The sequence below is a fragment of the Myotis brandtii genome, unplaced genomic scaffold (assembly GCF_000412655.1).
Source record: "Myotis brandtii unplaced genomic scaffold, ASM41265v1 scaffold8, whole genome shotgun sequence".
Taxonomy (NCBI): Eukaryota; Metazoa; Chordata; class Mammalia; order Chiroptera; family Vespertilionidae; genus Myotis; species Myotis brandtii.
This window is the reverse complement of record NW_005371219.1, coordinates 7,545,399-7,571,282: the sequence shown is the minus strand read 5'-3', so window position 1 is coordinate 7,571,282 and position 25,884 is coordinate 7,545,399. Positions and strand designations below refer to the sequence as shown.

Below are 25,884 nucleotides of genomic sequence, written 5' to 3'. Positions count from 1 at the left end.
ACCTCTATTTCATGCCCATTGGCAGAAAGCAAACACTCCTACCACTAACAGATCATGAATCCATTCAGTTAGAGAAAGGGATCTTTTTCCCCTCAGAGAGTCCACCTTTGATAAATGCTGAGAAGAAATTTTTGTCTTCTTTCCTTCCCCCCTAGTCTGCCCTCCCCCTGAGGGCCCTAGTTCTATCCTTAGAGATTTCTGGTCCTGGTCCCACCCACCCAAGGAAGGCAAGGGTGACTCCAAGGAGGGAAAGTCACCTTGGTTTTGCTGATGTGGATCCCTGCTCAAAATACAACTTGGATATGTTAGTATATTAATATGTTAAGGGACTCATCTTCCTCAGAGCATGGGTAGAATGGAGGGGTTAGGATGATAGAATACAGTGTCTCTGAATTTCTCAATCTTGGCACTATGAAAATTTGGGGCAGAGTGACTCTTTCTTGTAGGGGGCTGTGTATCAGAGGTTGTTTAGCAGCACCCCTGACCACTATCTACCAGATGCTAGTAATACCTCTTCTTCCCATTTGTGACAATCAAAAATGTCTCCAGATATTGCCAAATGTCCTCTGAAGGCAAAATGTCCCCCGCTCTATCCTGTCACACTAGCTAAACCAAAAAGAGAATTTATTGTTAGGATATAGAGGGATCTCACAGAAGCTGAAGGCAAGGCTTAGTCTCCAACCTAGAGCTAAGCTATTCTCTCTCTTCGAGGGCCTCCTGCTGGAGCTGATCTTTTACACTGCCGTGAAATAAGGCCTATTTTGTTCAGTCAGAATCAACCAAATAGCACAGGTTGCCCAAGTGCTCTGTGTCCTGGCCAAGCAGTGATGGTCCTCACAGTGATGACCCAGAGATTCTGCAAGATCTGGGGAACCTTCTGAATTCCTAGAGAACGGTTTATGCATCCAAGAAATTTGTGTCTGGAGTTTGCATTTGTTTTATATATGTTCATTTCTTAAAGTTGCCACTTTGGAGTTCTGCTGTGACAACAACATATATCAAACATAAGCATAGTGACTTACATTTTAAAAAGTACATTCATGCATATTAATCCACTTAATATTTGTCACAGCCACATATGAGATAAGTGATATCCCATTTACATAAAGTCATAGATAAAGAAACCAAAAGTCATAGATATTAAATTACATAATAGAGTCTCATAGTTATGGACAAAGGCAGAAACATGGTTACAAAGAATATTAGATGACCATTAGGGCAATGAGAGAGAGTTAAAACTGAACAACTTTTAGGGAATGGACAAGGGGGTCTGAGTCTGTGAGGGGCCTGAGTAGATGAGGCTGTGGAGAGGAAGACACTTCTCTCCATCTACCCTCTTAGGTTCTTTCTGCTGGTCTAATAGTCAAATCAACATGAGGCAGATTAACAAGAGAAAATGATCCAATTTAATTATATATGTTCTATGGGAACCCCATATACATGAGAGGTTCAGAGAGGGGAAAGGAAAAATGAGGTAATAACTTTCTGAGCAAAGGAATGAGGCAAGGCACCTTGGGGCTTCAGCAGGGAGGAAGGTCATTCTCGGGACAATAAGATCAGATGCTCAGATGTTCAGTAATTAGACGTTTGCCCCGGCCTAGATAGAAGTCATAAAAAGTTATCTCTGGTGATAAACTCCTATTATAGACAAGGCCTTTAATTTAAATTCTTTAAGGGAGAGGTAAAAGTATCTGGAAGCCGGCAGGGTTTCAATTGCCTTTGGCTCAAGACAATCCACATGCCAAAGTGGGGAGGTCAAGAAGGCAAGAGGAAAAAACAGGAGAAAAACAGTGGTATAGTGATCAAGAGAAAATAATTTCAAATGCTCCAGGGTGGATAGTCACCACAATGAAACTATAGGGAGATCAAGTCCAATAAGGACTGAAAAGACCCCAGAGCCCTTCAGTCTTCGAGTGGAAATATCAAGTCTTGCATAACATCTGCGCTTGCTGTTACTACTGATGTCCCAGAGCTGATCACAGGCCATTCTGTCCCATCAGAATGGGCATCTCTTGACTAATGACACAGCACAATGCCTGAAACAGTGACATGTTTCTTCTTGCAGATATTCTCCTACTACTCTTGTCTTGGCCATCTCTGAGGTGGATGATAACCAAGTTGGCAAATTTAGTTTTTATACAAAGGAAGCCATCCTTAAGGTAAATTATTTTAATTTAAAAAAAAAACTAAAGTAAAATTAAGCAATTTTTTATGTATTTCTTTAAAAATCATAATGTTTAATCCATATAAGGTTGGGTCTCTTATATAAGAATAGCTTCCAACTTCATAAGTAATGATGAAGGCCTTGCCTCATTTGATGTGCACATTGGCCTGGTTTGAACTATAGAGACTGCAATACCCTTTGCAATAACTTCTATTAGATATTAAAAAGAAGCACTTGTAGTGAGCCACCTTTGTGTCAAGCTTTTGAAAATATACGCTTGTTATTGGAGCTTTTATCTGACCTTTTTAAGTCAGATGGTGCTGTTTTTTTCCTGTCACTCGGATAGCTTCCTTTGCTTCTATGTGTGTATGTGCAGGCTTCAATTTGTGTGTGTATTTTTTAAACATAAATCTAATCTTGGCAGTTTTGCAAGAGCCTTCCCCTATGCGTGTTTACTCACCCATTAAAGCCTGCTCATCCTTTTCTGACATTTGGGGAAACCTGATGGTGTCCAGCTACAGAGCAAATCAAGCGTTGGGGCTGCCTTCCTGGATGAAATGCTGCTTAGGGAGATTCAGTCTTGTGACTGAGGAACAAGGATCTCAGCTCATCCTGCAGTTTGAATTTTATATATACACTAGAGGCCCGGTTCACAAAATTCATGCACTTGGGGAGGGGGTCCCTCAGCTCAGCCTGCACCCTCTTGCAGTCCGGGAGCCCTTGGGGGATGTCCGACTGATGGCTTAAGCTGACAGTCAGACATCCTTAGCACTGCCACGGAGGCAGGAGAGGCTCCCGCCACCACCGCTGTGCTTGCCAGAGCCCGACTTCCGGCTGAGCAGCACTCCCTCTGTGGGAGCGCACTGACCACCAGGGGGCAGCTCCTGCATTGAATGTCTGCCCCCTGGTGGTCAGTGCACATCATAGTGACCGGTCTTTCCGCTGTTCAGTCGATTTGCATATTAGTCTTTTATTATATAGGATGTTGCATAAGTGGTGATCTCAACTCTCAACTTTAGCTTTTCCTTTTTTAAAAGAATTTATTTTTGTTGTTGAAAATATTACATATGTCCCCCTTTTTTCCCATTGACTCTCCTCCACCTAATACCACCACCCCCCCAGACCCTCACCACACTATTATCTATATTCGATGGGGTATGCATATATGCATATAAATTCTTTGGTTAATCTCTCCACACCCCTCCCCTACCCTACCTGCCCTCTGAGATTCCGCAGTCTGTTCCATGCTTTTATGTCTCTGGACCTATTTTGTTCATCAGTTTATTTTGTTCATTAGAGTCCACGTATGAGTGAGACCATGTGATATTTGTCTTTCTCTGACTGGCTTATTTACCCTTTTCTTTATGAGAGAAATTCCTAATACCTTTTGTATTTTCTTTTTGTAGCTCTTGTTCCATTCGGGAGTTGAAAACATGCAAGTGATTCTTGCATGTCAAGCTGCTCAGAAAAATGCTTTGATGGTGGCTGTCCAGCATGCATTCTTCTATCACACTCCCCGAGGGGGCTGTCCTGCTGATGTCCAGGTCAGCCTGTAAGATAGGGGAGCCTGAGGCATGCTACCATGACCCACCAGCTAACATCAGGCTGTTCCTTCCTTGCGTACTTCCCTCCTTACCTTTACCTCTACCTCTCCTTCCTCCCTTCTTTCTCTTCTCCCCCTTTCTCTTCTCTTTCTCCCATTTTCCCTTCTTTCCTGTATTTTTATTTTCTTTTCTTCCCGCCTTTTTTTTTATTTCTTCTTTTCTAAAGTGACTCAACACATGACCAAATCTTTACTTGGTCTTTTACCTTTTATTGCTAATAATTTTTCTTTATATGTAACTCTATAATATTGACTAGCTAGAATAAAATAACCTTTTCATCCACCTCTGCCCTTTGTAGATAAGGGACTCCATTGTTTTATGTTTTATCCTTCCTGTATTTCTTTTTTTGCAAAAGTAAAATTTTTTTAGGGTAGCCAAATGAGGAATGCACAAGGCCAAAGTAGTAAGGGATTATAAATTCATTAGGTCATCTGGATACTAGATGGGCTGAGCCCCCAAATGGTGCCAGCACCCAAAGATAGGGAGTCAGAGGTTTTAAAGGACTCTAGGTGGGCTTTTTATGGGCAGAGAATTCTCTGTGCAGGTCCAGAGCCTGGGACGGTCCAGAGGGGAGAGATAATGGTCTTAGCAAGTGGAATGTGGTCTTAGCAAGTGGAATGTGGTCTAAGCGAAAGGGAATGTTCATTGTAAAGTGGCCTAAAGGGCCATTCCAGGAGAGGGGTATCGATTCAATTATTTGATCAAACCTAACAAATTTATGCCTTCTTTTTTCCACAAAAGTCAACACCCAATATATACTCTTTTTTTTTTAAAAGATTAACACCTTTTTTTTAAAAAAATATATTTTATTGATTTTTTTACAGAGAGAAAGGGAGAGGGATAGAGAGTTAGAAACATCGATGAGAGAGAAACATTGATCAGCTGCCTCCTGCACACCCACTGGGGCACACCTCCCATTGGGGATGTGCCTGCAACCAAGGTACATGCCCTTGACCAGAATCGAACCTAGGACCCTGCAGTCTGCAGGCCGACACTATCCACTGAGCCAAACCAGTTAGGGCTATACTCTTTCTTTTTCTGGCTTTTTTTGGTTGTTATTGAGATACTAGTGGCCGGTGCACGGATTCGTGCACATTGAAAGGAAATTAATTCGAAGAAATATATTTTAATATCGCTATTTGCCCTTTATAATAGAAGTGTCAATCAAATTCATGATCGGCAATGACAGATCGAAACACGTATGTGTGATTGGTGCCAGCAAGAGCTTTATATGTATTGCGCATGCGCGATTCAACATTTATTTTTAAATGGCCAGTGTGCGTCCTATGTACCAGCCAGTCAGTTGGTCGGACGGATGGACAGTCGGTCACTTGGCCTTTTATATATATAGATAATTTACATTACATTAAATTTATCCCTTTACCATATATAATTCACAAGATCATGCAACCATCACCACAATTTAATTCCAGAAAGTTTTCATCACTCTCAAAAGAAATTCTGTACCAATTAGCAGTCACTCCCATTCCCCTCTCCCCTCAGCCCCTAGCAACCTGGAATCTGCTTTGTGTCTCTATAGCTTTGCCTATTCTGGAAATTTTATATAAATGGAGCCATAAAACATGCCACTTCATGTCAGATTTCTTTTTACTTAGCATTATGTTTTCAAGCTTCATCCATGTTTGAACATGTATCAGTACTTCATTCCCTTTTACTGATGAAAGATATCCTATAGCTATATCGCATTTTGTTTCTCCATTTATCAGTTGACAGGCATTGGGTTGTTTTTACTTTGGGGCTATTATGAATAATAATATGAACATGTTATTGTCTCACTTCTTTATTTTAGCTATGCTAGTGGGAGTAAATGGTATCTCATCATGGTTTTCATTAGCATTTCTCTAATTATTAATGATTTGAGGATCTTTCCATGTGCTTATTGGCCATTTGTATGTCTTTGTTAGAGAAATGTCTATTCAAATGCTTTGCCCTTTTACAAATTTGGATTTTTGGGTCTTTTAATTATTGTAAGAATTCTTTATTTAATCTGAATACAAGCACCTTATCAAGTATAATATTTGCAAATATTTTCTCCCATTCTGAGGGCCATCTTCTCACTTTTGTGATGGTGCCCTTGGAAACAAATATTTCATTTTGATAAATCCAATTTACCTATTCTTTCTTTTGTTATTTGTTCATTTGAGCTCATCAGGTAATACTAAGGTATAATTCATGCTCCGGAGGAATTTACAGGCCAGTGTGGGTAAGGGGGACCGGCCAACAAGTAGTTCAAATACACAAGGCATAAAAGAGATTCAACAAGCTATTGAAAGAATTTAAAGGAAAAAGAGGTCTCATTTGGGCACCTCAGAAGGGTAGCACAGAGAGGAGGCATTTGGGAAAGCCTGGGGGATGAGCTTTATGATAGGCAGAGATGACCATGTGATCATTCTGAGTAGAGAGGAGTCCCTTCAGATACCCAGGCATAGAAGCAAGAAAGGGCAGATGGGGACTAGGAAAAAATGAGCTGGTTTGACCACCACTTGTGGTTTTCATACAAAGTTAACATATAGATTCCTTTATTTAATTAATTTAATCTTATGAGGAATACCAATAATTAAACAGGTATAAGTGGGGTTGTTATGATTGCCAGGGAGATTGAGAGGCTTATGAGTTATTTCCTGAGATCCACCCAGGGAGCAAATGTTGAAAGTCACTAGATAGGAGCACAGGGCAGGCGAGGGAAGGCATGAAGAGTAATAGCCTGGAAAGACCTACAGCACTGGGAGGGGTAAGGAGGCATTAGGGTAAAATATACATGAATATATAAATATACATGAATATATGTGTATGTGTATTTATATGCTTTCCTACGAATGTGGGACAGGAAGAGGGCTAATGAGATAATAAGGAGGAATAAATGATGAAGACAGTGAAAGGGACCAAGAGGAAGGGAGGAAAGGGAGGAAAAAAAGGAAAGAGACGGAGACAGAATAAAATTGTGCATTGCTACCAAAGCCGAAGGAGAGAAATGTTTCAAGAAGAAATGAGTCATCTAAGAAGATGTGCAGATGACAAATAAGCACATAAAAAAGGAGTTCAAAACAATTAGTTATTAGATAAATGTAAAACCCCAGTGAGAAATAACTGCACACCCATTTGAATGGTTAACTTTTACATGGCTGATCATTCCAAGTGTTGGCAAGGATGAGAAGGATCTGGAACTCCCATACACTGCTCATGGGAATGCAAAATGGTCAATCATCTTGGAAAATAGTTTTGGCACTTTCTTAAAAAATTGAACATACGATTACCAGATGATCCGGCCAGTCTACTCCTATATATTTATGCAAGAGAAAGCACATGTCCATATAAAGACATACACAAATGTTTACAGCAGCTTTATTTTAAAATAGCCAAGAACTGGAAAGAACCCAAATACCCATCACCAGATGAATGGATAAACAAATTGTGGTATATTCATACAATGGAATACTACTCAGCAATACAAAGACATGATCTATTGATATACACAACAATATGGATGAAGCCAGACAAAAAAGAGTACATACTGCATGACTCCCCTTATATAAAGTTCTAGAAAATGCTTTCTGATCTATAATTGCAGAAAGCAAAGCAACGGTTACTTGAGGAAGGGGGGTGGGTGGGAGGGATGGCGATGGTCATTATTTTTCTGTGGTGATGGTTTCAGTTGCACACATATACTAAAACTTCTCTAATTGAACACTTCATTGAACAACTAATTGAATGTCAATTGTACCTCAATAAAGCTATTATTTTTTTAAGCTATTATTTTTAAAATATATTTTTAATGATTTCAGAGGGAGAGAAAGATAGAAATATCAAGGATGAGAGAGAATCATTGATCAGCTGCCTCCTGCACACCCCACACTGCGGATCAAGTCCACAACCCGGGCATGTGCCCTGACTGGGAATCATTCATAGGTTGACGCTCAACCACTGAGCTACACCAACCAGGCAAAGCTATTATTTTTTAAAAAGAAGAAGAAGAAAGAAGAAAAAGTTGAAAGTTGATAGAGTTAAGTCTACAGGGAACAACCAGAGAGTAGGGATTAAAATGAGACCCTTTGACATTTTCCAAGGCTCACTGCTGACTGACAGAGCAGCTCTGATGGAGTTGGAGTGAAGGCATACTGCCAGTGTTAAGGAGTGACAAGGTGACAAAAATACAAAAGCGGTGTATATTTACTGCTCCAGTATTAGTCAGCTCAGGTTGCCAAAACAAAATACCATGCACTAGCTTAAACAACAAAAATTTATTTTCTCATAATTCTGGAGGCCAGAAATCCAAGATCCAGGTGCCTGCATGGTCAGCTTCTGGTGAGGGCTCTCTTCCTTGATTGAAGATGGCTGAACTCTCACTGTGGCCTCATGTGGCAGCGAAAGAGAGAGAACTCTGTGTCTTTCTCTTCTTGTAAGGGCACCAGCCCTATCAGATTGGAGCCCCACCATTATGACCTTACCTAACCCTAATTACCTTCCAATACTATCTTCAAATGTCTTCAAATACCATCTTATTGGGGTATGGGGCTTCAACATAAGAAATTAGGGGGAGATACAAACATTTAGTCCATAGTAGTTCTTTAAGAAGTTTGGTCAGAATTTCGGAGGAAGTTTGAGGGGGCAAGATAATTAAGAATAAAATAGATATAAATATATTTGTAGGAAGGAGCTGGAAAAGAGGAAGCAATTGAGGATAGAAATGTAGATGGGCCTGGTGGGTGTGACTCGGTGGTTGAGCTTCGACCTATGAACCAGGAGGTCACGGTTTGATTCCTGGTCAGGGCACATGCCCAAGTTGCAGGCTCGATCCCCAGTGTGGGGTGCGTAAGAGGCAGCCAATCAATGATTCTCTCTCATCATTGATGTTTCTATCTCTCTCTCCCTCTCCCTTCCTCTCTGAAATCAATAAAAATATTTTATATATAAAAAAGAAAGAAATGAAAGATGGCCATGGTGGGCTGTTGAAGGCAGGCGGGGGAGTCAGAGAGTTAACAGTTCAATTCAGAAGCTTCTGTGGTCCAGGCAAGGCAGTGAGCTAAGTGATGAATATACATGGGCTCGTGGAATCCTCTCAACAGCCCCATGCGATGGGGAATATCATCCCCTTTTTCTGAAAGGTTAAGGACAGAACCAAGATCACAAGCATGTCAGCACTGAGACTTGATTGCAGAGCTTGTGTTTTCTTCCCTCTTAGCTCACTCACAGCCTTTCTTAGACCTCTTAAGTCTTCTGAACTGGATGTTCTACCACTTCCAAGAGACCCGGCTAACACAAGGGCCTTCACAAAAAGTCAGGATGGAAACATTAAATTTTTACCCAGGATTTTTTCCTTTTGCCTCATTCTTCTTTAGTAATTCAGATAAAGCGAACTCCTTATTTCTTTCTTTGAAAAAGTGGTCTTTCCTTTGAAGACAATATTTTTTTTTAGTTAGTATTTTAGGAAAAATGTAAAAGAATTTCATTCATTGTGCCCAAGAGCTCCATAACCAATAGGAGTATTGAAAAATATGGATTTCCCTTTTTTTTCTCCATCTTCCTTTTCCTCGCCCCGCCCTCCCTCCACCTCTCCCTCCTTCATCATTGCATGGTGCATGGCAGCATATATAGCCCACCTCCATCTGCTTAGACTCTACCAGAATGGGCACCTGAAACAAGTTCTCAGATCTCACAGCCATGAAGCCCATCAGCAGTATTTCTTGAGAGGCCCCTCTGATCCAGCACTCCACTAGCCACCTGTGGAATGGAGAATTTTTGTCAGAGCACTTTAGATGATTGCATTCTATTCTGGAAATAGTTACTCTTAGTGCCTCACCCCTTTATTGTGCAAAATAGTAGCTCCCTTCCCTTCCCTCCCTTACTCTCTATACTTTCTTCCCCTCCCCCTTCTCTCTATCCCCACCCCTTCCTCAGGTATCCAGTCATTTACATGTATTTGTGGTCAGTTGTGGCTGTGAGATAATTTTATAGCCAGTACCACAGGACATATAAATCCAACAATTTGGATTCACTTTGGTTTGAAATACTTTAGGAAATACGTTCAGATCTGAGAAATGATGGTGGAATGGGTCCAACCAGAAGAAATTCCAGAATTGTAAATGGCATAGAGAGATTGCTGTTGGCCCCAACTCCAAAACTTCCAGACACCTTTATTCTTCCTTCAGAAAGATCCAAGACTATCAAAAGGTACTGTACCAGAGGGAAGCAGGATTAACATAAATGTGTTCTCTTTTAAGTCAGTTAAGAACAGAGTGTTATGAGACTGAAGAATGACCAAACTCCCAGAGTGACCAGCATGTGTTTGATTTTGAACCGTGTATGAACAGTGAGAAGGCTCATTCCTTCTGATATACTCCAGTCTATGAAGGAGAGTTAACAGTTCCTAATTACAACCTCTCTTCTCTTCTCTTCTTCCCTCTCCTCCCTTCTCTTGCTTTTCCCTCCCTCTCCTTCCTCCCTTTTTCTACATTTTTCAAATTTTAAAAAGAGTAGAACACAAGAACAAAGAATATTGGCCTCTCCAAATTCTCCATGTCTCTTAGGGAGAAGTACAGACCTATCCTTACTATTCTAACAAGAGTTTTGTCTGCTTAGAATAATAGAATGGTGTGTTGTCAAAGAGACACAGTCTCTAAAAAGATATGTCTATGAGGCAGGGATGCCCTGTTATGTCTTGATTTCTTCTCACCATGACAGAGAGAGATATTTGTATTCTGCAATAATTATAAATACTCAGTATTTCATTGGGGCATACCAATGATATTCTAGTTTAATTCTGGTAAATTTAAAATGGGGGGAAAAAACAACAACAACAGGCAAAGCTACTCTACTTCTCAAGATGCCATTAATCTGACATATGGCCAGAGTTTGGGTGCCCTAAATCCACACTCCCAGCGTGTGGATGGAAGATTTACGATCAATGTGTCTGGTCCAGCAGACCCTTGGGAGGCCCTTTCAGTCCAGGTGCCCCTACACATGAGGCCTGGAGGACACAAAGGGACCTGGATAGTACAAACACTGGGCCAGGCTGTGAAGTCCGGGACTGCCAATGCATGCCTCAGGCACGTGAGTCCCGAGGAGGAGAGGACACATCAGCACAGGAAGCAGCCGGGGACTATGAAGACAGAGCCACCAGCTCCCCTGCTGCAGTGCCCAATGTGCAGCCTCAGGTGTTCCTGTCCTTCAGAGAGTTCTCGAGTTGTCTCCTTGCTATACGTCCACTTGCCTTGGGCTCAGATGTCTCTGTTCACTTGTCAGGGCTCCAGAGGCTTTCGTGTCTATTCAATTAGAAAAGGTGGGACTGCGGGACATGATGCTGAATGCCTTCCTCCTCAGGAAACAAACCATGGCTGACTCAATGAACCTCGTGAGTATAGTAAGAAGGGCTCCCTAAAGCTCTCATGTCATCTTTTACATTTCAGCAAATAAAAATTCTTAACTTAGAGCCTGTTGCATTCAGCCTATTTGGATAGGACCATTGAAAACATATTATAAAGAACTGAAAAAGGGAGCTCAATAAGAAATACGAAGGAAGCCATTCAAGCCAACTGCAGTCTAGTTTTTAAAATATGTGCATTTTCCCAAGGTCACATTTCGTTCTGCCACTTTCTAAATGAAACTAGTTTCAGCACCCGCTCTGGAACATTTGCCCGTTCCTGAGAGACCCGCCGGTGCTTAGGGTGTTTAGACAAGGTGAACAAAGATTCTTGCCATCTAATCACCTGTTATCATGTTTTTTCAGGCACGGTCACCTTGTTCCTATTAAAGGGTTTTATACTGGCCCAATCTCTCCAAAACATATTTATAAAGCTCAAGTCTTTAAACAGTTAAAAGTATTGCTTAAGTTTGTGAATATCATTTCATTATTTATTAATTTTTTGGTGAGGAAATCATTAGGTTAATGCAGCGATGTTTGGGAAAGAAATGGCAATCTTTCTAATAGGATCATGGCTCAAATAAAACACATTTACAGTCTCTAGGCTTTTTCCCTACCTGTGACTGAAAACGAAAGACCTAAATTTACCTAATCCAACTGGGATGTGAGGGAGGCCAGATTTCAAGTTTACTACTGAACAATCATGGAGAGAAAGGACTCCTCTTAATAAGTCACTGAGATATTAAATTAGTTTTTTACTATAATATTAAAAAAAATATTGACCAAGTGGAAAATGTAATAACTCATTAACTGCTCATAGGATTATTCAATGCTGATCAGATTAGAAAGGGCTCAGGCAATAAATTGTCAGTTTTGCCGAAGTCTGGGATTTTAGCCTATTTACAAGCTGGTACATTAACCTGTGACTGTCTTGTGGAGGCTGGCAGAAGACACAAGACTCCTGGTTAAGAGACAAAATAACTTTATTACTCATAGCAGAGCAGGCAACATGGGCTTTGTGTCTGTGTCAGTTCCCTTGGCTCCCCAAGGGCCACGGGAGCAACATGGGAGCCCGGATGCATGCAGTGGTGTTTGTCACAGTTGAGTAATACTGAGTTTGGAGGAACTCACCTCTTTTATAGAAAGTCTGCTCTTTTTCCTGGAGGGAGGCATTACCTCATCCCTTAAGACTTCTTTCTGCAAACATAACCCTTAGAAATGGCCCCCGTACAGGGTGGTCAGGGCCTTGCCTTCTTCGCTCACTCAGCAAAATGTAGGGGATGGGAGACACCCCTGGAGGAGTGTTTCCCAATAAGTTGACCTTCAGGAAGAGTTTCTCAACAGTGTGGCCTTTTTCTGCTTTAAGTTTGCTCTCAGTCTCTACATAGATACTTGCTTGGAGAGTGTTTATAACCAACTGTCTAATAGAAGAACTATCATCTTCTTTTATTACAGGATGAAATTGAGAAAACCAAGAGAGAAGTAATAGTGGAATATTGTCAGAAGTAAGTATAGGATATGTAGTACATGTGAACGACACATGCTGAGTTCTCTGACTCTGAATTCAATAAACACCAGAATTATGTAGAAATTCTCCAAGGTATGAGGTGGTCTGTTTTATTTGAGCCACAATCCTATTAGATAAAACCAAATCAAGCTGACCTCTGACACACGGAAGAAGGAGCATGAGAAGTGAAGGACAGGAGATGCTTTGAAGGGGCCCATGCCTTTGCCTTCCTGCAGTAGCAATCTGACCCAGACAGAGATTTCTTCATGACAGAGGTGCTCTATTCTCTTTGAAAGATAGTCTAGGAAAGTAGATCCTGGAACTTCTGTAGAGAGGACTCACCTCTGGACATCTCTTCTGACTTTTCAGATTTAACCACCGCATGTCTCACTATGCTCTTCGGGGTCAGATCATGGCCTACTGCAATAGCCTGAGGGCCCTGCTGGAAGATTTCCCTACCGTCAGGGACACCGTCTTCATGGTGGGGCAACCACAAGAGAAGAAGGGGTTGAGGGATTCCAAGAAGGGCTGCAAGGATGACCTCAGGTGCGTAACTTCCGTTAGAGCTTGTTGCTCTCCCTCTCTACCCTACCCCTCAAGGGAAGAAGCATGTGAAATTCGGCATGGAAATCTTGCTCCCATTATTGCATTTGACCTTGATTTTCCAGCCCAGAAAAGCAAAAGAAAGAATTAACACTTTAGGGGGGGTAGAGGTGGAAGAGGGCATAGAGGGGATAAAATGGCAATGGAAAAATTTTAATTTAATTTTTAAAAAATAAAATAAAAAAGAATAAGAGTATCTTTGTATTTGAACCCAGAGGAGTTCTTTGTTTATGGGCTATTTGACTGCTTTTTCAATGTATACAGTTTTATTTTCCCCTGGAGAGCCCTAAGATTTTCATCAATCACACCCTTTTACCCAAGTCAGCCTCTAAAATAAGAAAGCAAATAAGTAGACTTGATCTTGAGCTGTCCTGGCTTCAAATATTTTACTCAATGGGGTAGAAGAGATATTCAGAGAAAAATGGTATACCAATGCCTTGGATAAATCAGTGCTTTTCTGTATTTCTCTGACAGAGAAAAAAAATATATGTAGTAATATTAAGTGATAATACTTTCTTATCATGCTTTATCCAGTTTTCCAAATGTTCTTACCTTAGCCTACTAGAGCTCACTCACCTGGATGAGGAGTTAGCATACCTGTGCAGTCAGTGACTACATTTCCTTTAAAAAAAGAAGGAGGTGATTTACAGTTATGCAGTCTCCAAGGGGGAGAGAAACATCCTGTAGGATGAGCTTGCCTCCCTCCTTTCTCTTTCCTTACTGCACGGTGCTGAGTATCAGTAATAATAACTACGATCATAGAACAGATAGATGAAAGGGATTGAAAGACCATTTGTATCAGACCACTCTTTCACTCACTTATTCATTCATGCATCATTCAAACACTATTTTTTCAGTGCTGACTTAGTACCAGGCACTTCACTATGTACTGGAGTTACAAAGGTGACTAAACCATGGACTCTAGTGATAAATTCAGCCTAGTGGGGGAAAGTTCTACAAACAAAAGAGTAGCTTCAAAGATTTCAAAGATAACATGTTAGAGTTATGTAAAAAGTTCTGTGATGGCATCAAAGGAGTTTAACTCCATCCCAGGACCTCAGGGAGAAATTCAAAAGGAGGAGGTAACAGGTAAGTTGGAGTTCATCAAGAAAATGGAGATAACAGAACAGGCTAGAGAATGCTAGAGAATGAAAGAAGTTGAGTTCTTAAGCCCTTGATAACTGGTTATCAAAATAGTAGCCACTCCTATGTTGATACTGACAAGGTGCCCAATTTGTGATACCAGTGTTTTGTCTCAAGAGCTCAGCCAGCGCATTCACTTGGGTAGACTTCAGGATTTACGTAATGACAGATGCATTTGAGAAAGAAGTAGGGCAAAGATACTTCAGTAGACCAACTATTTGGTAAAGGGTTTGACCTGTTGCCCAATGAGGCTAAAGTGCATCTTTCTGTCATATAAAACATCACAGGATAATCTTCTAAGGCTTATCAGTTCCATTCTCTCATCCATCCACTAGACAAGTCAACCATTTATAAGAACAATCTAAAAATTGGGATCAAATTTTAAAAATAGTTCCCAGAAGTCTAACCATGAGTTCACTACATTTGTGTTTAGGATAAAAGGTATTCAGCAAGTCTGTTTTTGTTTCTGATCTGTTTTATTTGTAGCAGCCAAATAAAAAGGTTAGAAAGAAGAGATGGAGGAAAAATATCTCTCTAGCTTGTAGGTCTTGCTCTATTCCTTTATTATTTCTTGTGGATGACTGCGTGTCTCCTAAAGCTTAAAGGAAGCAGTCCCTTGAGAGGGAGAGCCTAGAGACCCAAATCAACTAGTCAGTTAATGCGTGATACTTCCAGGGCAAGGGTTTGGTCCACAAAGTGAGAGCAACTCATTCAGTCAGGTAGTGGATGAGCAGCAAATGGTAGAGATTCCGTGTTTCTCCACCAAACCCATCTCCTGCCTCCTAAACTCTCTAGATTTTAATACACTCACATAAAAATGAATTACAGAGAAAGGAACTTCTCTCTTCTGAGGAAGTTTGGAAAAGATACTGTATAAGATTCTTTCTAACTTCAAAGTCTATGACTCATTCCATGAAGTAAGTATTAATAAAAATTGAGCACCAGCCACAAAGAGGTATAGTGGAGAGAGCCATAGCCTAATAGTTGGAATATTTGGACTTGCCTCAGCTCGGTCTTAAGTTGCCCTGAGATCTCAGACAGGTCACTTCTCTTCAATCTCTAGATCTCAATTCTTCACCTAATGAGTGAGGAAACTGAAGCAGCTCTCTGAAGTGAAATACATTATGGTTCTTAGTGCTAAGGTGTCTAGAGCTTGATTCTAAGGAACGGGACTGCTGAGGAAAGACTCCCAGGAAAGGGGCCAGTCAAAAGTGTTTATAAGCTGAAACTAGTTTGGCTCAGTGGATAGAGCGTTGGCCTGCAGACTGAAGGGTCCCGGGTTTGATTCCGGTCAAGGGCAGGTACCTGGGTCGCAGGCACATCCCCAGTAGGAGATGTGCAGGAGGCGGCTGATCGATGTTTCTAACTCTTTATCTCTCTTCCTTCCTCTCTGTAAAAAATCATTAAAATATATATATTTTTTAAAAGTGTTTATAAAATGGTAAGTGAGAACCATCCCAGGCCAAGTTTAACTAGAGATGAAGGGACAGAGTTAAGGAATGAGGGTCATGGAGGATAGGGGTTCTCACTTTCATTCATAAAATAAGGAGTTGGGTTTGATTGAAGATAAGAAATGTTTTGCTTTAAGTGCCAATTCCAATAATTAGTGCCCTTCTGTGTAGGACTCTGGGACATCCGCATGTGACAGTGTAGTTGATTGGCAATGTCTGTCAGTCAGGGAAAGGGAGGAAAGTGGGCTCCTGCTTGTGTTTGCTATCCCTCACAAGAAGAGCCCCATGAGTTGTATAGGCTTTACATTCATAGGTGCTACTTAATTCATAAGAGCCTGTAATGCCTGTAATGTATTGTGTTTAGTTTTAGCAAAGAACTCCACCCTCACCCCAGAACCAAACCAGAATCTCTACAGAAGAGGAGCCAAGGGGAACTCTCCTCCCAGGAAGGATGCCCCTTGAGGCCTCCATGCCCTCATGGCACCAGAGGAGTCTAGAGTCTGAAGACTAGGATGACACTCAATCACACTCCCAAGAGCAGTGGCATTAGCTGATGGAGGAGCAAAGAAGGCACAGAGAGAAAGGACAGTAACATTAGGACAGAACCCTTACTAAGTGACAGGCAGAGCCACTGCTATCCTATACAGCTGCTTTATGTGCCTTAGAATAAGGCACCACTTCCTCTGGGCAGGTTGCCCCATGTCCGGGTGCAGAGCTTGGCAAATAAAGGCCGGATCTCAGCCACTGCTGGTTGCCTCAGGGCACAACCTGAACAACAGTAGTACATGGCAGCCTTGTTGCCAAGCACTGTACAGCAATGGGTTCAACATGGTCCTTGCCCTTCATTCAAGGGGAAATAGGCAGAAACATTATGATAAGGAATAAAATAAAAGTATAATGAAAGCAACCACCAGGAAATGTTCAGTATTATCCGAAGGATTGGGAAAGTGGGCATGGGGAGCAAAGCAGGTTTCAGGAAAGAGAGGATGCTTAACCTGGGTCTTAAAGGATGATCAGTGTTTCAGGTGGACAAGGAAAAGAACAATAGCTCAAGCTGGGAGGCCCCCAAATATAAAGGTACAGAGATGTGAGACAGCATGTGGACTTGTGAGTGGCCCCTATCCAGGGTATGTGAGGATGCGATCAGAAATAGAATTCACAGACTGATAGGCAAGATCCAGAAGTCTGGCATTTGTCCTTCCACAAACAGAGAGAAAGATGAACAAGATGATTGTCAGGGACATCATTTAGGATGCTATTGAAACTGCACAGATGAGAGATATGTAGGAGGTGAAATCAGCTAGGCCAGGTGCTGGATTTAATATGGGGCTAAGGGAAAAAGAGGAGTCTAGAATGTCACCCAGAGTCCCTGGCTTGGGTGACTAAAAAGATGGCAGTGCCATTATTATTTAACTAGAGGCCTGGTGCACGGATTCGTGTACCAGTGGGGTCCCTCAGCCTGGCCTGCACCCTCTCACAATCCGGGACCCCTGAGGGGATGTAGCAGTACATGAAGCAGCAGATGGCGGGGAGGAGCTTGAGCCCAGGCCAGGCACCACGCCACTTCCGCTCATCCCGGCCCCACTGCGCCTCCCACTGCCGCTGTTGGGTAGTGCTGCCACGAAGGCAGGAGAGGCTCCCGCCTCCACAGTTGCACTCACCAGCTGTGAGCCCAGCTTCTGGCTAAGCAGCACTCCCACTGTGGGAGCGCATTGACCACCAGGGGGCAGCTCCTGTGTTCAGCATCTGGAAATAGAATTCACAGACTGATAGGCAAGATCCAGAAGTCTGGCATTTGTCCTTCCACAAACAGAGAGAAAGATGAACAAGATGATTGTCAGGGACATCATTTAGGATGCTATTGAAACTGCACAGATGAGAGATATGTAGGAGGTGAAATCAGCTAGGCCAGGTGCTGGATTTAATATGGGGCTAAGGGAAAAAGAGGAGTCTAGAATGTCACCCAGAGTCCCTGGCTTGGGTGACTAAAAAGATGGCAGTGCCATTATTATTTAACTAGAGGCCTGGTGCACGGATTCGTGTACCAGTGGGGTCCCTCAGCCTGGCCTGCACCCTCTCACAATCCGGGACCCCTGAGGGGATGTAGCAGTACATGAAGCAGCAGATGGCGGGGAGGAGCTTGAGCCCAGGCCAGGCACCACGCCACTTCCGCTCATCCCGGCCCCACTGCGCCTCCCACTGCCGCTGTTGGGTAGTGCTGCCACGAAGGCAGGAGAGGCTCCCGCCTCCACAGTTGCACTCACCAGCTGTGAGCCCAGCTTCTGGCTAAGCAGCACTCCCACTGTGGGAGCGCATTGACCACCAGGGGGCAGCTCCTGTGTTCAGCATCTGTCCCCTGGTGGTCAGTGCATGTCATAGCAACCGGTTGAGCGGTCGACCAGTGGTAATGGTCACTTAGGCTTTTATATATATAAATGGGTACAGAGTTTTCATTGTGGAAGATGGAAAAAACGTTCTGGATGGTGGTGATAGTTGCACAACAATGCAAATGTATTTAATGCCACTGAACTATATAATTAAAAATGGTTAAAATGGTAAATTTTATGTTATTATATTTTACCACAGTTTTTTAAATGGGGGGAAAGGGGGTGTCAGTGCCATTAAGAGGAAACAATATGAAGAGGGAGATCATGAATCACAGCTCAGAAGCTTCAGCTATGAATTTCTTTCATTAGTCTCCCAACAAATCTGAGGCTTCTTATTCTGGATTTTTCTGTGTTTTCATACCCATCCATTCCACCCTGCTTCTGTCACTGAGTCATGTTTGTATGTCTAGCTGCTCTGGAATGTAAGCCTCTTAAAGGCAGAGGCTGTCTTCGAGGATGGGAAGGGGGGAGTAGGCCCACAGGAAGTGCAGGGAGTTCCGACCAGTGGCTTTTAATTGAATTATGAAATAACAGAATATGTCTCATCTGCTGGCAGGAATTTGGTTTGAGGCTTTAAGTTGGCTTGGGCCCAGTAGGTGAGGCTCAGTGGCTGAGCGTCGACCTGTGAACTAGGAGGTCATGGTTAGATTCCCAGTCAGTGCACATGCCTAGGTTGCAGGCTCAATCCCCAATAGGGGTCGTGCAGAAGGCAGCTGATCAATGATTCTCTCTCATCCTTGATGTTTCTATCTCTGTTTTCCTCTCCCTTCCTCTGCGAAATTTAAAAAAAAAAAGTGGGGGAGGAAAAGAAAAGACTTGGAATTATTGAAAAAGGAAACGGGCCTGAAAACTGATCACGGGAAAGAGAAAGGATTGTCCCAGGGTGACACCGCTCAGGCTCCATGGAAACCATTTAAATACTTGTTGTGGCATCAATATAATTAGTGATGTGGTTTCTTCCAGCTGTGTGTGACCAGAAGCAGAAAGCAGAAGAGCTGGAGAAATCCAGAGTTGGGGTTTGCTGGATAGGTGGGTAGTGAGGGCAAAGAAGCAAAGAACTGAAGGTGTGGTTCATGTGCTTGCTTGAGACCCAGTCTGGGGAGGGAGCAATTGAGGTCAGAATGGACTTGACAGATGGAAGGGGAGACCGAGGGCTGAGTGAGGATCAGGAGCATATTTTGTAGGGATGAAGGAGGTTTAGTGGGAGTGAACGAGTGAGAAAACTAGAAGAATAGAAGGTAGAGCTGGGAAAGTAGGATATTTGAGTTTAGGATTTTGGAGGTGATATAGCCCCAGGTAATAATGAGGTCTGCAGTGATGCCCCAGAGCAGGTGGCTGAAGGGAAATGAAATGAAGGAGGAGGATGCTGAGCAGGTCAAGGAACTGTCAGGCCAAGGACCTGATGGGGGAGCCCTCCTGTGGGGCTGAGAATTGGGCTACAGTCTTGCACTGAGCACCCAAACCTTTCTGCTGCCCTCGCTGCCCCTCCTCAGCAATGACTGCTCCCTGCAGGCAGGGGTGGAAATGGCAGGAAAAAAAACAGATAAGGAGTAAAGGACACCATTTGGTAGAGGGCCCTGTGGCTCCAGGGACACATGTGCTTCTCAGAGGCCAAGGACTGATTCAGTCACACTGCTGCCAGCCCCGTGTGCTCAGACACAGGCCTTGTGACTTTTTATTGTTGATATTCAGGGCTTCTTTGGGACACTATTAAACACCGTGAACTGAATAACAGAGATAAGACTGGAATAAGCTAGCTTTGATGTGCTACAGAACAGAATAGTCTGACGTGGCTGCTGAAATAAAGAAATTCTCCAAACTAACTCCACACTTTGTTCCTGAGCTTCACATTATCTGATGGAAACCCCGAGACTTGAAATGCAGGTTTAAGGCCAGTGATTCACTTTATTCACAGTAGAGTTTTCATGATTTAAAAGGTCTCATTTTCAGAATGTTTGATATTGAAAACATTCAGTCCTCAGGTCAAATGAACCACATTTTCCTTTGATAAGTGGAAAGGGTCATCTTATTCTCCCCTAGAGACCCCAAAAATAATAGCAACAGTCAAGAAATGCCCCTGTAACTGCCAAAGTGCCCCCAAGAGGGTAAGACCCTTCCATCCAAAGCCCTTGCATAGGCAGAGGAAGTGGGTACAAATGTGAGAGTGATAGAATCCGTAGGACCTGAGGCGTAAAGAAGAGAGGGTCTCAAAATGACCCCCTGATGTCCAGTTTTGGGGACTGAAGGATTGTGGTTCTTTGAACACAGTAAGAGGCACAGGATGGGGATGGAAGGGAGTGGGGAGTCCAGTTGTTCCCTTTCTTGATTGAGTTGGTCTAAGGCACCAACCAAGATGGAGCAAGTTGGACCCCAGGTGGGGACCAGGCCTGCAAATGCGAGTTCAGGAGTCACTGGCGAATAGATGGTGGTTGCAGCCAGAAGACTGAATGAAATCACCTGGGGAGAGTGGGAAGAGCAGAGCAGAGGGCTTCGTGGACCCAAGGAAGACCTGGCAAGGCCCGTGTAGGCTGGGGGCTCCTCCTTCTGCTGTCTGCCTGTCAGAACTGCCTGCTCATCATAACCAAGACAGCCCCAAGCTGGCACTAGCCTTACCCCTTACCCCACAACCCTCACTTCTAGGACGTCCTCTCATCAACATGTTCAGGCCCTCACTTCTTAACAAATTACTCTGAGATCCCTCATGACATAAAATATTTTTCAAATGCTTGACGCTCTTCTGAAAAATCATTCCTTTCGCCAGTCCTGTAAGTTAGGAATCTTTATTCCTAATTTATGGATGAAAAGACTCAGAAGACAATCTGTCTAAAGTCACACAGCTGAGGGTGGTAGATGTTGGTCTCAAGCTCAGGTCCTCTGATGCCAGGTTGCTCATCTGACAACTGCGCAGAGCGCCATTTTCCACACTAGAGGAACACAGTTCATTAGACCTGAAGGCTTCATTTCAGGGGAAAACAGTCCCCACCCTCACCCTCTGTTACAGTGGGCTGCCTCACTCCTGAGATGACGGAGAAACTGTGGGTCAGGATGCCACTTCCCGCTAAGTGTAGTAGAAAGATCATAAGCTTCTATTTGTGTGAAGGTCAAAAACAGGCAAAAGCCAACACAATCTTTTAATGGTGTATTCATTGGTGGTAAAACTACAAAGAAAATCTAGCATTGATGAGTGTAAAATTCAGGGTGGTTGTTCCTCTGGGGGCCACCAGGGAGGTGCAGATCAAGCTTCAACAAAACTGGTGGCATTGTCCCTGGCCGGTTTGGCTCAGTGGATAGAGTGTTGGCCTGCGGACTCAAGGGTCCCAGGTTCGATTCTGGTCAAGGGCATGTGCCTTGGTTGTGGGCACATCCCCAGTGGGAGGTGTGCAGGAGGCAGCTGATCGATCTTTCTCTCTCATCGATGTTTCTAGCTCTCTATCCCTCTCCGTTCCTCTCTGTAAAAAATCAATAAAATATATTAAAAAAGAAAAGTTTTTTAAAAAACACACAAAAGAAAACCTGGTGGCATTGTCATTCTCAGGCGGTGGGTACCTGGGCTTATGCAAGTCCTTAACAGACATATATGGATTGTGTGTTTATACATGAACCAAGAGACAGCTATACTGCTGCCTAAGAAAGGAGGAGGTGTTTAGAAGTGGAGAAGAGCAGAGAGGAGAAAGAAGAAAAAGAGGGCCGGAGTGAGGATCCCTGCAAGGAGACATGGCGGGGAGAGCAGGAAAACGGGACCGCTCTCTAGAGCCTGGGTGCTGGAACGGGATGGGTCTGCACTTAAATCCCAACTTTACCTCCTAGGACCTCAGTCGGCAAGATCTAGGTCACCTCATAGGGCCTCAATTTTCTCATCTATGAAACGGGAACGAAGTAGGTACATCCAAAAGTTGGCATAACAGTTAAGTGAGAAGATATGTGTGGGGGAAGAAGAAATTTTACTCTACTGTTTTCGGTTCTCTCAGCTGGTGCAATAATCAAATTGAGTTGAGACAGATTAATAAGAGAAAATAACCCAAATTTAATTATATGCATAAGTATAGGGACCCCACCTACATGAGAGAGTCAGAGACCGAGTATTCACAAGAGGTTAAGAGACAGAAAGGGCCCTAACCGGTTTGACTCAGTGGATAGAGTGTCGGCCTGTGGACTGAAGGGTCCCAAGTTCCATTCCGGTCAAGGGCATGTACCTTGATTGTGGGCACATCCCCAGTAGGGAGTGCGCAGGAGGCAGCTGATCGATGTTTCTCTCTCATCAATGTTTCTAACTCTCCATCCCTCTCCCTTCCTCTCTGTGAAAAATCAATAAAATATATTTTTTTTAAAAAAGAGAGAGAGAGAGAGAAAGGTAAACAAGGCATTCTGAGCTAAGGCGAATGAGATAAGGCGCCTGGGGCTTCAGCGGGGAGGAAGGCCAGTGGCAGGATGATAAGAAGAGCAGATGTGCAGTAATTAGAAGTTTGCCCTGCCCTCTAGGTAGTCATAAAAGTTATCTCTAGTGATAACTCTCATGATGGACAAGGCCTCCAAAAAGACTTAAATGTAAGTCCAGAAATGATAAAATTCTTAGAGGAAAAGCTCCTTGACATTGGTCCTGGCGATAATTTTTTTTATATAACACCAAAAGCACAGGCAACAAAAGTGAACATAAACAAGTAGGACTACATCAAACTAAAAAGCTTCTGCATAGCAAAGGAAACAATCAACAAAATGAATAGGCAATCTATGGATTGGGAGAACACTAACAAACCATATATTTGATATGGGGGTAATACCTAAAATATGTAAGAAACTCATAGAATTCAATAGAAAAAAAAAAAGAAATCTGATTTTAAAATGGGCAAAGGACCTGAACAGACATTTTTCCAAAGAAGACATACAAACAGCCAACAGGTAAATGAAAATGTGCTCAACATCACTAATCATCAGAGAAATGCAAATCAAAACCACAATGAGATATCATCTCACACCTGTCAGGATAGCTATTATTAAAAAGACAAGAGACCTGGACAGGTAGCTCAACTGGTTAGAGCATCGTCTGGATATGCGAAGGCTGCAGGTTTGATCTCTGGTCAGGGCACATACAAGAATGAACAAATAAGTGGAAAAACACTTCTCTCTCTCTCTTCCTCTCTTTCTCTAGAATCAATAAATTAAAAAAAAAGACAAGAGACAAATGTTGCCAAGGATGTAGAGAAAAGAGAACCCTTGTTCACTGTGGATGGGAATGTACTGGTAGAGCCATTATGGAAAACAGTATAAAGATTCCTCAAAAAATTAAAAAATAGAACTAACCTGAGTTCTCTTTCTCCCTGGTCATTAATGAGCACTAATTCAAATTTCTGACATTCTTTATTATTCCTCAATTTCCTCCCAAACCCTTAGAAAAAAAACCACCCTGATCCCCTGAAACTCATGAGAGGCTGAGATCACATTTAAGCACAGTAATCAACTAAGCCTGTGTTGGAGGTAGTGCTCTGTGTAGCAAGTACCTAACTTGCTGATAGAGGATAATGCTGCAGCCATAAGAAGAGTTAATATAGTCATACAGAAAGCACTCAAACAAGTATCTGCTCAGTAACGCACAGCGAGGAAAATGGCAGTTGGGAACAGTCTGACTTTTCTTTGTAAGTGAAAGCCTGTTTCACGACCTAGGTTTCTCACACTTTCTTCTCTCCCCTCCCCCATCAGCTTTATTGAGGTGCAATTAACAAGAACAAGTGTACAACCTGATGATTTAACATATGTACACATTGTGAAAGGATCGCCACAATTAAGTTAATTAGCACATCCATCGCCTCATAGTTGCCTTTCGTGTGTGTGTGTGTGTGTGTGTGTGTGTGTGTGTGTGTGTGTCAGAACATTTATCAACTTTCTTAGAAAATTTCCAGTACTGGGTGAAGAATAATATAAATAGAGCCACTTCAACATGGAATCAGAGCTGCCATCCCTTGTGCATCTTACTCCTCCAACCTTTGGGATGTTTAAACTGAGCAATAGAACCTTTGGACTGGGCCTAAAGCAACATTGTAGTCCGAACTATTATTTGCAAAGCTAATAGGAATGAAGACATTCTGACTACTGGACTAAAAATTAAAGACTTTCTTAGAATTAGCAACATCATGTGTAGCTAAAGAATAACCTAGTTTATTTGCACCTATAGAAATTTCATACTTGATTTATTAACAATAGAAATTTATTCCTTCTCTTCATGTAATTATTCCCCTTCCCTTTCTTATGAAAGCTCCTTGCCTTTACACTCTAATCAGAACAATACTGGGTCTCTGCCTGAATCAGTGCTTCCCAAATAGCTATTCTCTTGGTTCTCAAACTTATTCATCTTACAACTGAAAGTCTGTGCCCTTTGACCAACATCTCCCCATTTCCCCCAAGCCTTGGCAGCCACCATTCTATAAGTTTGACTTTTTTTTTAGATTCCACATGAGTGAGATCATATAGCATGTGTCTTTCTTTGGCTGCCTTATTTCACTTAGAATAATGTCCTCCAGGTTCATTTATGCTATTGCAAGTGGCCAGATTTCCTTCTTCTTTATGCCTGATTTATATTCATGTGTGTGTGTGTGTGTGTGTCATTTAAAAAATTTATTTACCTTCCTACTGAACTCTTAGATTATTTCCTTAGCTTGGCCATTGTGAGCAATGCTATAATGAATGCAGGAGTGTAGATAATCTCTTCAAGATACTGAGTTTGTTTCCTTTGTATGTATATCCAGAAGTGGGATTGCTGGATCATATGATAGCTCTACACGCAAAAAAATGAAACTGAACCCTATCTTACACCTTTACACCTCTCACAAAAATTAACTTGAAATGAATTAAAGACTTAAATGTAAGTCCAGAAATGATAAAATTCTTAGAGGAAAAGCTCCTTGACATTGGTCCTGGCGATAATTTTTTTTATATAACACCAAAAGCACAGGCAACAAAAGTGAACATAAACAAGTAGGACTACATCAAACTAAAAAGCTTCTGCATAGCAAAGGAAACAATCAACAAAATGAATAGGCAATCTATGGATTGGGAGAACACTAACAAACCATATATTTGATATGGGGGTAATACCTAAAATATGTAAGAAACTCATAGAATTCAATAGAAAAAAAAAAAGAAATCTGATTTTAAAATGGGCAAAGGACCTGAACAGACATTTTTCCAAAGAAGACATACAAACAGCCAACAGGTAAATGAAAATGTGCTCAACATCACTAATCATCAGAGAAATGCAAATCAAAACCACAATGAGATATCATCTCACACCTGTCAGGATAGCTATTATTAAAAAGACAAGAGACCTGGACAGGTAGCTCAACTGGTTAGAGCATCGTCTGGATATGCGAAGGCTGCAGGTTTGATCTCTGGTCAGGGCACATACAAGAATGAACAAATAAGTGGAAAAACACTTCTCTCTCTCTCTTCCTCTCTTTCTCTAGAATCAATAAATTAAAAAAAAAGACAAGAGACAAATGTTGCCAAGGATGTAGAGAAAAGAGAACCCTTGTTCACTGTGGATGGGAATGTACTGGTAGAGCCATTATGGAAAACAGTATAAAGATTCCTCAAAAAATTAAAAAATAGAACTAACCTTTCTTTGACTGAAGAAATTGAAACTATATTTGAAATATA

At 42.2% G+C, this 25,884-nt stretch overlaps 2 protein-coding genes across 2 annotated transcripts in view; both read left to right on the top strand.

The window, feature by feature from the left end:
- The window catches only part of LOC102246103 (transmembrane protein FLJ37396), a 42,342-nt gene extending 32,357 nt beyond the window's left edge, over positions 1-9,985 (top strand). Inside the window, exons 13-15 of the mRNA XM_014531274.1 lie at positions 2,066-2,159; positions 3,571-3,708; positions 9,803-9,985. Of these exons, the coding sequence (XP_014386760.1) occupies positions 2,066-2,159; positions 3,571-3,708; positions 9,803-9,985 (415 nt within the window). The remainder of the gene's footprint in view (positions 1-2,065; positions 2,160-3,570; positions 3,709-9,802) is intronic.
- Positions 9,986-13,035: 3,050 nt separating this feature from the next.
- Positions 13,036-25,884, top strand: part of LOC106723606 (coiled-coil domain-containing protein 162-like) — a 29,451-nt gene continuing 16,602 nt past the window's right edge. Inside the window, exon 1 of the mRNA XM_014531273.1 lies at positions 13,036-13,199. Within this exon, the coding sequence (XP_014386759.1) occupies positions 13,036-13,199 (164 nt within the window). The remainder of the gene's footprint in view (positions 13,200-25,884) is intronic.